This window comes from Hydra vulgaris, chromosome 13, assembly GCF_038396675.1.
Source record: "Hydra vulgaris chromosome 13, alternate assembly HydraT2T_AEP".
NCBI lineage: Eukaryota > Metazoa > Cnidaria > Hydrozoa > Anthoathecata > Hydridae > Hydra > Hydra vulgaris.
In genome coordinates this window covers 40,625,207-40,637,500 of record NC_088932.1, presented here as the reverse complement: position 1 = coordinate 40,637,500, position 12,294 = coordinate 40,625,207, and the positions used below count along the sequence as shown (strand labels likewise).

General features: G+C 27.5%; 1 protein-coding gene across 3 annotated transcripts in view; it reads left to right on the top strand.

Annotated features, from left to right (window-relative positions):
* LOC100200526 (atrial natriuretic peptide receptor 1) overlaps positions 1 to 12,294 on the top strand; it is a 62,195-nt gene that overhangs the window by 32,408 nt on the left and 17,493 nt on the right. For all 3 annotated transcript variants that reach the window (XM_065816606.1, XM_065816608.1, XM_065816607.1), the window contains exons 6-10: positions 3,035 to 3,149; positions 5,207 to 5,359; positions 5,718 to 5,819; positions 10,984 to 11,055; positions 11,140 to 11,299. In XM_065816606.1, coding sequence (XP_065672678.1) covers positions 3,035 to 3,149; positions 5,207 to 5,359; positions 5,718 to 5,819; positions 10,984 to 11,055; positions 11,140 to 11,299 — 602 coding nt within the window. The remainder of the gene's footprint in view (positions 1 to 3,034; positions 3,150 to 5,206; positions 5,360 to 5,717; positions 5,820 to 10,983; positions 11,056 to 11,139; positions 11,300 to 12,294) is intronic.

Below are 12,294 nucleotides of genomic sequence, written 5' to 3'. Positions count from 1 at the left end.
CTAGATTAGTTGCAAGGTGACATTTATTGTTTCTATAGTATGCTGTTGCATAAGTGTATCCAGTTGAGGGATAAAATACAAAATATGCTAACTGAAAACAGCATCTTTCTGTGGTGCTCGAGTAAGTTTACTGTTGTCAGGTTGAGAAAATTTTTATTTTTATTTGAACATCACTGAAAGTAGAGTTGAAAAAACAGTGCTAGCTGCTGTGTTACAGTATTAACCCAAATTTTTGTCAAAAACTTTTAATTACTGTTGATTAGTTCTGATAACATTAGCACACAACTTGAACAAGGAACTTGAACAAGAAGGAGGTCAGGAACACAAGCAGCTTTGCCTATCAACAACTCCATACTGATGCAGGTACTGTCTATTAAATGATAACTGACTCATACTCAATACTCAATAGTTATGAATAGGTGTCTCTGATTATAGTTATGTTGTCATTCCAGGGCCTGTCCTGCTTCCCTGATAAATTATACCATTACATCATCTCAAGAGCAATGCTTTTACGATTTTAAATTTTTTGTTTTGTTTTTGTTTGTTTGTTGTTATTCACCTTCCCAAGGCCGAGAACTACAGTTGAGGAGGCTACTTAATAGTGGTTATAACCCTCTCTCAACTCTATAACTCCGAAACACGAACCTTGACGAACAAGGCCGCTGCGCTGAGAAACAAGTTGAGCGTGGTACTACCAGGGATGTGGTAGGGATCAAACTCGGAACCTCTCGCTTATAAAGCGAGCGCTTTACCACTACACCACTACCGCATTTGTCCATTTTAATTTCATTTTCATTTTATAAATCAATTTTTTAATACTGAAAAGTTGCGATTTTGATTTAAAATCATCAATCATATTTATCCTGTCAGATAACATACAGTGCTGCTCAAAAGTTTAGCAACAGTGAAATTTACTTTTTTTTTTAATTTAATTAAATTTCCTTTTTTTTTAAACCTAAAAAGTTGAAGTTAAAATTAAAGTTTTTCCTTAATTTAAATACAAAATTTATTTTTTAGAATACAAGGAATATATAAAAAACAAACAAAAAAAAAACAACAATGAAATAACACTTATTTTTTTGTCAGAAATTAATCATATATAAAATAAGAAAAAAAAGCTGCTCATAAGTTTAGCATGCTTAGTTTTAAAATGGTTTTTAAGCCAAACCTCAATAAGGTATGTGACCACCTCTATTTTTTATGCATAATGCTTATCTTATTCTTATAGAATCAAAAAGTTTACGACAATTTCCCATTGTTAAACTGTTAAATGATGGTTTTAAATTTTCTATCAGATCATTAGCTGAAGTTATTGGTTCTTTAGTGAGTTTTTGGTCCAGCACAGCCCAAACAATTGGATTTAGATCAGATGATCTAGCTGGCCACTGAAGTATTTTGATATTGTTTTGTTCAAACCATCCTGTTACAGTTTTTGCTTTATGGCATGGAGCGTTATCTTGTTTAAACATCCACTCATGCTTGTTACCAAAAAAAATGTCTTTGGTAGGCCTTAAATAGTTTTCAAGGGTGTCAGTATATCTATGTTGATCCATTAGACCACTGTATAACATGTGTAAACCTGGGCCATCGTATGTGATGCAACCCCATATACTAACTGAGCCACCTCCACCTTGTAGCCTTGGTAGTATAAAGCAACAATTATACTTTTTGTTGTGGTGCCTACGAAAAATTACTTTATTCTTACAATTTAGGACAGTGTAGTTTGATTCATCGCTAAAAACAATTCTTCTTAATTCATAGTCACTCATTTTTAAAAGTGTTTTACAAAACTTAATTTGTTTTAAACGGTCTGACAGTTTTGATAATAGTTTTTTGGCAGCAATATAGCAACAAAGTTTAAGGTTATTAGTCTTCTATTAACTGTTTTTCTTGATATTTGGTTTTTAAGTGCCAGGTTTATTTCTTGTGCAATCTGTTTTGCTGAGTATTTAGGAATTTTTTTGGCGATTCTATAAATAAAATTGTTGTACTTGTCATTCTTGGTCGCCCAGAACACTTTTTGTCAGCAGTACAACCAGTTTCGTTAAATTTGGCAATAGTTCTAGTTACACATGAAGGTGAAACGCACTTTAAAACTCAAGATATTTCAATTTTAGAGTAACCTCCCATATTATGGCCAATAATACTCTGTTTGATTTCTTGTCTAATTGCTATTTTTCCCATGGCAAACTTTTATGCAAAAACTAAACAAAAAGGATGAATGAATTTAAAACAAACATTCAAAATCTCTATATCATAACGAAATTTTTATATACAAAATATTACTTTAATATATTTTTAGTATTTTATTAAAAAGGAGAGTTTAATTTACTATTATGCAACTTATTTTTAGCAATAAAAGATAAAAGTTCCTTAAAAGCTTTAAAGAGAGTCAGCGTGCTAAACTTATGAGCAGCTTTTTTTTAAGTTAAGAATACCAGCTAATGTATGTATTAAAAACAAAGGATGTGTGAAGCAAATTTTTTCAATTTTCTATCTTATTTAATTAGGCTAGGTCTAATTAATAATCAAAAAAAAAAAAAAATTCAAAGCTTTTTCGACTCAAAAGATACTTTAAATAAAAAAAAGTAAATTTAATTCCGCTGCATGCTAAAATTTTGAGCAGCACTGTATATTTGACAGGATGGTATCATTTCAAATTAATGTTATCTGACAGAATAAGTATTAAGCATATGTTACAAGAAAAATTAAAAAAAGATTTTTCTGATTTGACCAAAATGATCAGGTCAGGTACAATAATAAGATCCTTTTTTTTTTTTTCAATGTTTGTTTTTTTACTGTAAATTTAATTTAATTTTCACCAAAGACCTATAAAAGCTGATATCTGGAAACTACGGTCACACATCCTGAAATAAAAGTAAAATTTAACCAAACAATGACTTTCAGAAAGTCACTGCACAATGTGTAGCAACTTTCTTTTTTAGTTGAGTCTTTCTTATAGACATTGTTAGCATATATATCAATTATCCACAAGATATTTAGATTTAAGCTTTGTTTTTATTATTTTTAACAGAAAGAAAAAGTATGAAATGAAAATTCTTATGAAAGGATTAGTTATAAACTGGAATGAATTATCTTTTGTTGATATGGACAGTATAAAAGCATCAGTTCGTAGTAGAATGTCTTTGGTAAGTATTCAAACATTCAAAAGTAACATTAAAGGCAAAATGGAAAAATCAATTTATATACTATATATAATGTTAAATAAAGTGTTTTTGGTATCAAATTTTTGTTCTGCATTTGTCTATTGTTTTTTTGTTTTTATTGTTTGTTATTTTTATCATTTTTTTATTTTATTTTTCTGTTTTGGCAAAAAAAATATTTTTTCCTGATTAGTTTTTTTTCCAGTTAAGTCTTTGAGTAAGTGCTTGTTTATATTTTTCATTCGCTCTTTTTAAATAATTAAAACTAATAACTTAAGTGTAAAACGTTTTTAGCATCTGAAACAATATAGATTTTCATAAAAATTATATATGATACTAACATGGTTTTGTCATCATGTAGGACAAATATCTTAAAAATATTTTTATTCTTAGATGATTTTTTCAAACGATCTTCCTTACCTTTTATTTGTTGCTTAAAGTTATTTATCAAGCAGTTTCATAAGACATAGGTATCAAAACATAAAAGTTAACAAAAGTTAACTTGTAAAGTTAACAATTATCAAGTTCAGGAACATATTGTTCTAATGAAGCAGTAATTTAAGATGGGTAGAGTTAAGCATGTGGATACAATATGACAAATGCAGCCAACTATATTTTAGCTGCACATTGTGGAACCTTTGAAAAAATTTAACAATTTGCAACTAAGTTAGTTTAAACAGTTAATTGCATACCATACAAGAATTGCTCAACATGTCATACAAGAATTGCTTCAAATATTAACCATCACTTGAATATAAAAAAACTGTTTATTTAACATTAAAGTAATTTTTTGACTTTTTCATTAGTCAAGACACATTTCTACTTTTTGTGGACTTGTTATTGCTGCTGGCTCTGTAAATATATTAGGACATAAACTTTAGCCTAAAGTGTTTCACATAGTAGATTTCATTTTTTTGTAATTTTGGAGATTAAGACTCTGATGCTCAAACTGATTCTTATGATTAATTGAGAAAATCAACCCCTATTATCCTTCTTTCTATCTGTTTTTTATTTAATGGTATACCTGAGTATTGGTTAGAAATAATAATATTTACTGGATAATGTTTTGGATACTAATTAATTGCTTGATAATTCAATGAAAGCATTTATTTAGATATTTTTGTTTTGTGTTTTTCTTGTAAAGTGCTTTAAAGTTTCTCTCTATTCATAAATGTTCTAATGACATACACATGGGTACCATAACCATCACAATTTAAAAGCACTTTTGATCCTGTTCAACATGTCATAAAATGCTTCTCAAAACTAAATTAGGACATATCAGTTCTTCACATTTTTTAGTTTTTTTCAAGTCTTTTAAAGAACTATAAAGATTCAGTGTAAAAAAATAGTGACAAAAGGAAGGTAAAGCAAGTTTAACTAAAGTAGAATGTAGAAATTTAAACACTCTACAAGTTTTCAAATAGATAGCTATTAATAGATAGTTTTGTATCTAACCACTTTTTGTTACAATGTAGGCACATCCTAATGGTATCATCCATTTAAAATAGAGATTGCATTCTCTTTCAAAGACAACCAATAGTGAAAGTTATCACCCATCTGCAGACACCCAAGGTATCACACAAGACAGCAAAAAATACAGGGTTTTACCACAAAGAAGCAGTCAGTTTATTTAAGAAAATTATTTAAGAAAATTAGTATATAATAATGATAACATAATGGCTAAAACTTCTTCTTCATGTCTTCTCACATTGTTTTTTACTCTGACCTTCATCATTCAATCACCAAGGCAACTCTTTTTCTATTATGTTTGTCACTCTACTACTCGTTCATTATTGTTAGTAATACATAGATATAGATGTGAAGTATATGAAACAAATTTGAAAACTAAATTAAATTTATATTAAATACTTGTAAAAAAGTTGTTCATTGTTAAATATTTGTATAGACAATGTCATGAAAATATTATGATCAATGTTAAAACAATACATATTTTGCATAACCTAAAAAACAATAGCTCTATTGTGACACTATGTGTTAAGCAACGCTGAATAAGTAGTAAATACATGTGTGGTTTACTTTAGAAGAGACGCAAGCATAATCAACAGAAATCAACTTATAATCTGCAACTTGGTCGATCAAGAACTGTTTACTTACAATCTACTCAGTTGTTTGTCAAGACAATAAAAAACTGTAAACTTGAGCTCAACAAAGATATATTGATTGATTTGAAACATGTAGGATTTCTTTAACAATTGTTATTTAGTCATTTTATTATGTTTTATTATGAGATCCTTTTATATGTTTTATAATGAGACCATTTTATATTTTATTATTAGATTATTTTATATGTTTTATTATGAGATTACTTTATATGTTTTACTATGAGATAATTAGATATGCTTTATTATGAGATCATTTTATATGTTTTATTATGAGATCGTTGATGAAAATCTTTAAGCAGCAGAAAAAGAAAAACTTAATACACTTTTTAACTTTCAATATAAAATTAAATTTTTGGTAATAAATAACTAGATAAAATAACTTGATGTATCTGTTATGTATTGTAACTTAGTAATTTTAAAACTTATTTAGATGAAAGATTTAAATGAAATAAATGTCAATTCGTTTATTGGAGTTTCTATTCGTGGTCAAGATTATCATTTACTGTGGTCATATTGCTCATATAATTTAACGGTACCTTTTATATGATTTTAATCTAGTTAGTATTTCCATAGATACTATGTGATTTCCATATTTGTATGTGTATAATCTAGTTACTATGTGATTTCCATTGCTAATAAGAGACTAGGTTCTATTTTCTATAACAAATTATATGCAAGTGTTTTTTTTTGTGTTTTTTTTTGTTTAAAAAAATTATTACTTGCTAGTTCTCTAATAATTTTTGTTCTTTATAGAAATCATATTTGATATATGTTTAAAGATTTGCAATTTTTATGTAGTGAACTTATAGAAAAATTTTTATCACCAATTGTTATCTTAAAACATATATCAAAGATGATTGGTATTTTTGTAGAGCAAATAGCTTGGAACATTTCGTAAATGTATTTTATATGAATTACTATTTCATAAATACCAAACAGATTTTTTGATTTCATGTTATGAATTTAACACCTTCTAAAGAACAGTTTAATTAAAGCTTAATTAAAGTTTAATGTCCATGTCTATATCATGTCCATGTCTATATCATGTCCATGTCTAGCTCAGCTCATCTACTTGTATTAGTTCCAGAAACTATGGCTTTATTGAGATCCGAATTTCCAGGTCACATCATTTCTTGTAAATGGTGATGGCAATTGGCCACCAAGATTTTGTGATTTAATCCCTTTAGACTCTTTCCTTTGGGGTTTTGTTAAGCAAAATGACTATGCTAATGCTCTAAAAACAATTGAAGACCTCAATATTGAGATTACTGAGGTTCACCAGAAGTGATTATATGCCTGATATCATTTTAAACATAAAATGGCATATTATAAAGTTTAAATAAAAAATAAAAAGTGCAAATCTGTACCCCCTTATTTAAACATTTGTAAAATTCCACCATCATCTAAACAAAAAAACTTGCAAATACTTTTTACTTGAAACAGGAAGAATTATTAAGTGAACAATATGAATTCATATCAAAATGTCATTACAAAAACAAGTATTTACTAAAAATTTACATAGCTGCAAAACCTAATTCTCAACTTCTAATTATAATTCTATTAACTTTTATTAAAGTTTCTCCGGTCAGCGGCCTTGTTGGTTGAGCTTTGTGTTTAGTAATAGAGTTGAGAGAGAGTTATCATGTAAATTTCGATTATTTGATATTGAGATCGAAAATTTTGTCAAAAGAATAAAAAAAGCCAGTGACTTTTTTTTGTGTAAAAAAGCCAGTGACTTTTTTGAACAGTCCAATTAAATTTAAATTATCCAAGTTAAAAGTTTCCACTTTATTAACTAATTAATGACAACTAATACCTTGTTATCAATTACTAACAAATTTTATTCTAAATCTAAATGGCAGCCAATCTTTAATCTTATCTCTCTTCTGTAACAGATTAGAGCTTGCAGTGGCTTGTGGATTTTGACTCCAACAAACCTCAGTTATTTCCTTCTAACAACTATGGCAATATTGTCGATATTCCTATATTAATAAATGACAATACTCTTAGCAACCCTTTGACTGAGTCTTCTTTATGTCTTCTTGGTTTATCATTCACTACTGACCTTTCATGGAAACCATATATACAATCAATTACAAAGTTAGCATCTGCTAAGGTTGCTTTATGGTGCTTGCCTTTATTTTACTCCTGATTTCATTCTCTACATCTACAAATCTTTGATTTGTCTCTATATGAAATACTGTTGGGCTGGTTCTTTTAATGATGCTCTTTCTCTTCTAGACAAGGCCAAAAATGCATTGTAACATAGTTGGAGCTGCTTTTTCTGCCAATCGTCATAAGGTTGAATTTCTTTCTCTTTTTTACAAAATGTTTTTATAAATACAAATCAAAGTCGCTGTTCAAACAAGCTATCATCTCTTGTTCCATCAACTAAAACTCATTCTCGCCTGACTTGTCATTCAACAAAGTTGCTTCCTTTTTCTTTATCTGTTCTATCATGCTCTAAAAACTTTTATTTATCTAGTTTTTTTACTCACACTTCAATGCTTTGGAGCTTTGTCTCATCTTCGTGTTTTCCTAACTTACACAACCTTCAACTTTTCAATTTTTCTGTAAATCATTTCCTTGCTTTTTAACTTTATACTTTGGTTTCTAGTAACTTGCAACTTAATAGTGGTTGCAAGGAGCTTAGTTGTGATATTAAAAAATATAATAAAAACCGTTATTTTTAAAGCAATATTTGTAGCAAAATTAATATTTCTGTTACTTGCCAGATGATTTTGAAAACATATGAAAGTCCGAGTTGTATAATTATATTTTATTCCTGATTTTATTATAAATATTAGCTCTATGCTAAGTTCTTGTATAACGGATAACAGTAATATATTTATATGAATAGCTGTAGTATGAAGCTGTCTTAGTTTTATATAATAGTTATATGATATCACAAATGATCTTTCTTTTACATTAAAATATGAAGAAAAAAAAAATCTTTCTTTTACTATCAAATATAAATATATATATACAGTGATAACAGAATTAAATCATAGAGTCATTTTTTAATAAAACTAACAACTTTGAATAAAATATTATATCTTGAATTAATTACAAAAAACTTTCTTTTCCACAAAAGTAGTTAAATTTTTGTTTAAATTTGTGTTTACAAGTAACCTGATTAAAAATTTAAAACTAAAAGATTGGGCTAAAGAAATACTTGCACATTAAATAATTGAACAAGAAAAGCTTTATAGGTAACCAAAGAATTTATAGGTATACCTAAGAAAAAGCACTAGTTTAATAAAATAACTGACATACAAATTTTTATGCATTATTATTTAATATTTATTTTGTACTTTAATATTTAGTCTATTTTCGCTCCAATTACATCTAGCAAGTGTTTTGGATTCTACTGGACATTTGATTTGATTATTGTCAATATTGAATAAAATATTAAGCAGTCGTGGCGCAGCAGTAGCGCACTTGCCTCAGAAACGAAGGGTCTGTGGTTCAAACCCCACCTCTGGGCAAGTTTTGGGATATCGGTTAGGAAGGTCATGAACTTAGGCATGAACTTCCAATTAAATGCTTATCCGTGGTGCTCTGTGATAAGACTGTAAGGACTTCTTGGGACACCTAAATAAAATTAAAAAAAAAAAATGTTAGACCATGGTTTAACAACAGCTTACTTCAAGTTTTTTTTTGATAAATGTTACCTATTTTTATCTAATTAAGTTCATAAATTCACTATTGAATTTATATCAGGGCTCAAGTAAGGCTCAAGTGAGAATTTAAATCAAGGCTCAAGTGAGAGGCATTCTAAAATCTTTACGCCATTTTCATTGAAAAAGGTTGTAGTTTTTTAAGCACTGTGTTTTGGATTATTATCTTGTTGAAATAAAAAATTGTTTCTTAGTCTAAGTTTATTAGCAGAAAATTTTAAATTTTGGTTTAATATACTTTTATACAAATTAGCATTCATAGTTTTATCACTAAATTCAAATTTAATAATGCCATTCCATGCCATACAACCCCATAACATTACACTTCCACCATATTTAAATGTTGTGGAAATCAAATGAAAAGCTTCTCACTTTATTTGTCAAACTCTTTGTGCATCATCAGATTTATTTAAGTTAATCTTGGATTCATCCAACCAAAGAACTTGCTTCCAAAATGATACTTGCATTTAATAATACCACTTTGTAGAATTCATTCTCTTCATATGACTTTTTGTTTAAATGGTTTTTTACAAGCTTTACATCCACTAAATTCTGTTTACATCCACTGAACCCTGCTTTATGAATGCAATTTTTAATTAATGTTAGTAAAGTTGTGTTTCCTGGTAAGTTTTTTAGATGATTTGCTATGTTTTTTTGTGCTTTCAAAATGATTTTATTTAATCATTTTTAAAATTGCTCTATCATCTCTTAAAGTTGTTTTTCACTTTCACTCTCTTCCAGTACTAGTTTAAAATGTTTCATATTGTTTGTATTTCCTTACAATGGCTTCTACTTCTGTAAATAGGATATTAGTAAGAACTTGAATTTTCTATAAGTATTTCCTTGTTTAAAAAAGTCTTGAATAAGTTTTCTTTGAGTAGTACTTAAATATTTACCTTTAAGTTCCATACTGTTTGAAGAACAAAATTTTTGATGTGTTTTTTTAATTATGTTATTTATTGTTGAAAATAATATTGTAGAGATATAAATTTAATAATAGTATACATATTTAATAAATTAAAAAATCAAATACAACTTTTATAACATATTATTAAAAATGCAGTTTTGCACAACTAATTTAACTGCATGCAAATTAAAACCTGTCTAAGAAAATTTTTTTTTTTAACAAATATACTTTTTTTTAAATTTTAATTAGAATAAAAATTAAAATTAGGGATACCCATTATAAACTGAAAATCATTTTAGTTCAGTTATTTTCATTATTAATCAAGTTTATTAATTATGAATAGAAGCCCATTGTGTGTGGTCATTCCAGCTACTATTAATTTGGCTAAAAAAAGTTTTTTTTTGTGCAATTTTTATATATTTTTTTATTTTTGGATGAGGTTTATTAGATTCTAAACTAGATCTGGTTCAGATTCAATAATAAGTTATAATAATAATATCTTTTGAAAAGAAATATCTTATTTTTCTGCATATTACTTTGTATTCAGACTTTAAATTTGTCCTCCGAATTAGGGTTGGCATTAAGTAATGCTGATCTTACTGTTGACCTAAAAGTATCTGAGTTTGGCCATTTTTTGCTTTTGTTTTTATGTTGTTATCAGTAAAGCCTTTGTATTAAAGATTTTGTGTTGACCTGATGCTGATCAAAAATTATTTTAGGCAATTTACTGCCTTTTTACCTTATTTATTATTACCTTTTTTATGATTCCGAAATTGGTAACTCACCTGTAATAAAAAACGAAACCCAAGTTAAAATTTTTTATGCAGGAGTATAAAAACTTTTTGTTTTGTAACACTTGATATTGTAAACTTCTTGTTTCACTCATGTTTTGAAGCTCCCAAAATGAATTCTTGACGAGCAAGAATTTATTTTGGGAGGTCAAAATAGCAGTTTTTTTCATTTCAGGTCAACCATTGGCCGGTCACTATTTTCCACTTTGTATAGTTATACCCTATTTTATTATTATTAGTTCAAATAAATGTAAAAAGATTTGCTTATATACATTATTATTTATAGTTATTATGTTTTTAATTTTTTTTTTTGTACAGGACGTCTTGCATAATAATGAAATTACTTGTGACTGGATGTTTCGACTTTCGTTTGCTAAGGATATAGCTCAGGTAAAAATATAATTTTATTGTATGCTTATTTTTTGGATATGTTACTTTTGGAGATAAAAATGTGAATGTTGTTTTCATTACCAGGGTCTCCAAGTAATTCATAAAAGTTTGGTAGGTGTGCATGGTCACTTGCGATCTTCTAATTGTTTGGTAGATAGTAGATGGGTTTGCAAAGTATCTAATTTTGGTTTGAGAAAATTTCAAAACTTCTTAAAAGACAATGAATTTTCTGTAGAACGTCAAAGTAAACATTTTATTTTATTTATCTGTATTGGTCAATATCTAGATAGATATCCAAAAGTGAGGTGTAAGGCAACATAAATAGAAAGATTAAGTACCTATATTCTTTTTTTCAACAAGGCTGCATTGCTTTACTGTTTTAAGTAGTAGTCATTAAAAAATAAAGAAAAGAGAAGAGGAAAACGGTTAAAAAAGAGTCAGTAAAATTTAAAGGTGGGAGAATTCCAAAAAAATCAATAGGATTTTACTAAAATGACAAATTGTGTAAAGTTGTTTTTTGGTAGGTGGAACAAAGATCTTCTTTAAGCAGTGACAACAGTAGTATTTGTTGAAAAGAGAAAAAGATAAAATCTTACCACTATGAGACACAGGCTCAACTTATCAATTTGTAATTAAATTAAAAAAAGAAATTAAAAAAAAAAAGCTCAAGGAAATCTATTTTTCTTTTTTTTTAAAAAGTATTGAACACAGATATATATGAATTTAAAGCGCATTAATATTTACTAAAAAACAAAAAGTCAAAAGTCATCTAAAAAATGTTTTACAAACAAATAATAAAAGTTATTAACAAAAAAACCTGAAGCATAAGACAAGAAAAAACTTTTGTTTAAGTTAAAATTCAATTCAATTTTTCAATTCAATTAATATATTTCTGAAATAGTTGTTATATTTACGGAAGTTTACAAATAGTACATGTAGTAACCTTAAGTAAAAACCTTGAAAATAAAATCTAATAAATATATTGTTAATGCTAATAGTAATATTAATTGTCCACAGCAGTAACAAAACGAACTTTAAAAGTTCGTTTTGTTACTGCTGTGGTGTTTTCTTTCAATATATAGTGTGTTTTTAGTATTCTTTTGTATTCCTTCATATTCTTTTAGTATTTTTTAGTATTATTTTGTTTTAAATTAAAGTGTAATTTGTTTCTTGTACAGGAACTTTTGCTGTTTTTGCTGTTTATATTTTTGTACGGGAACTTTTTCTGCACCCTGTACA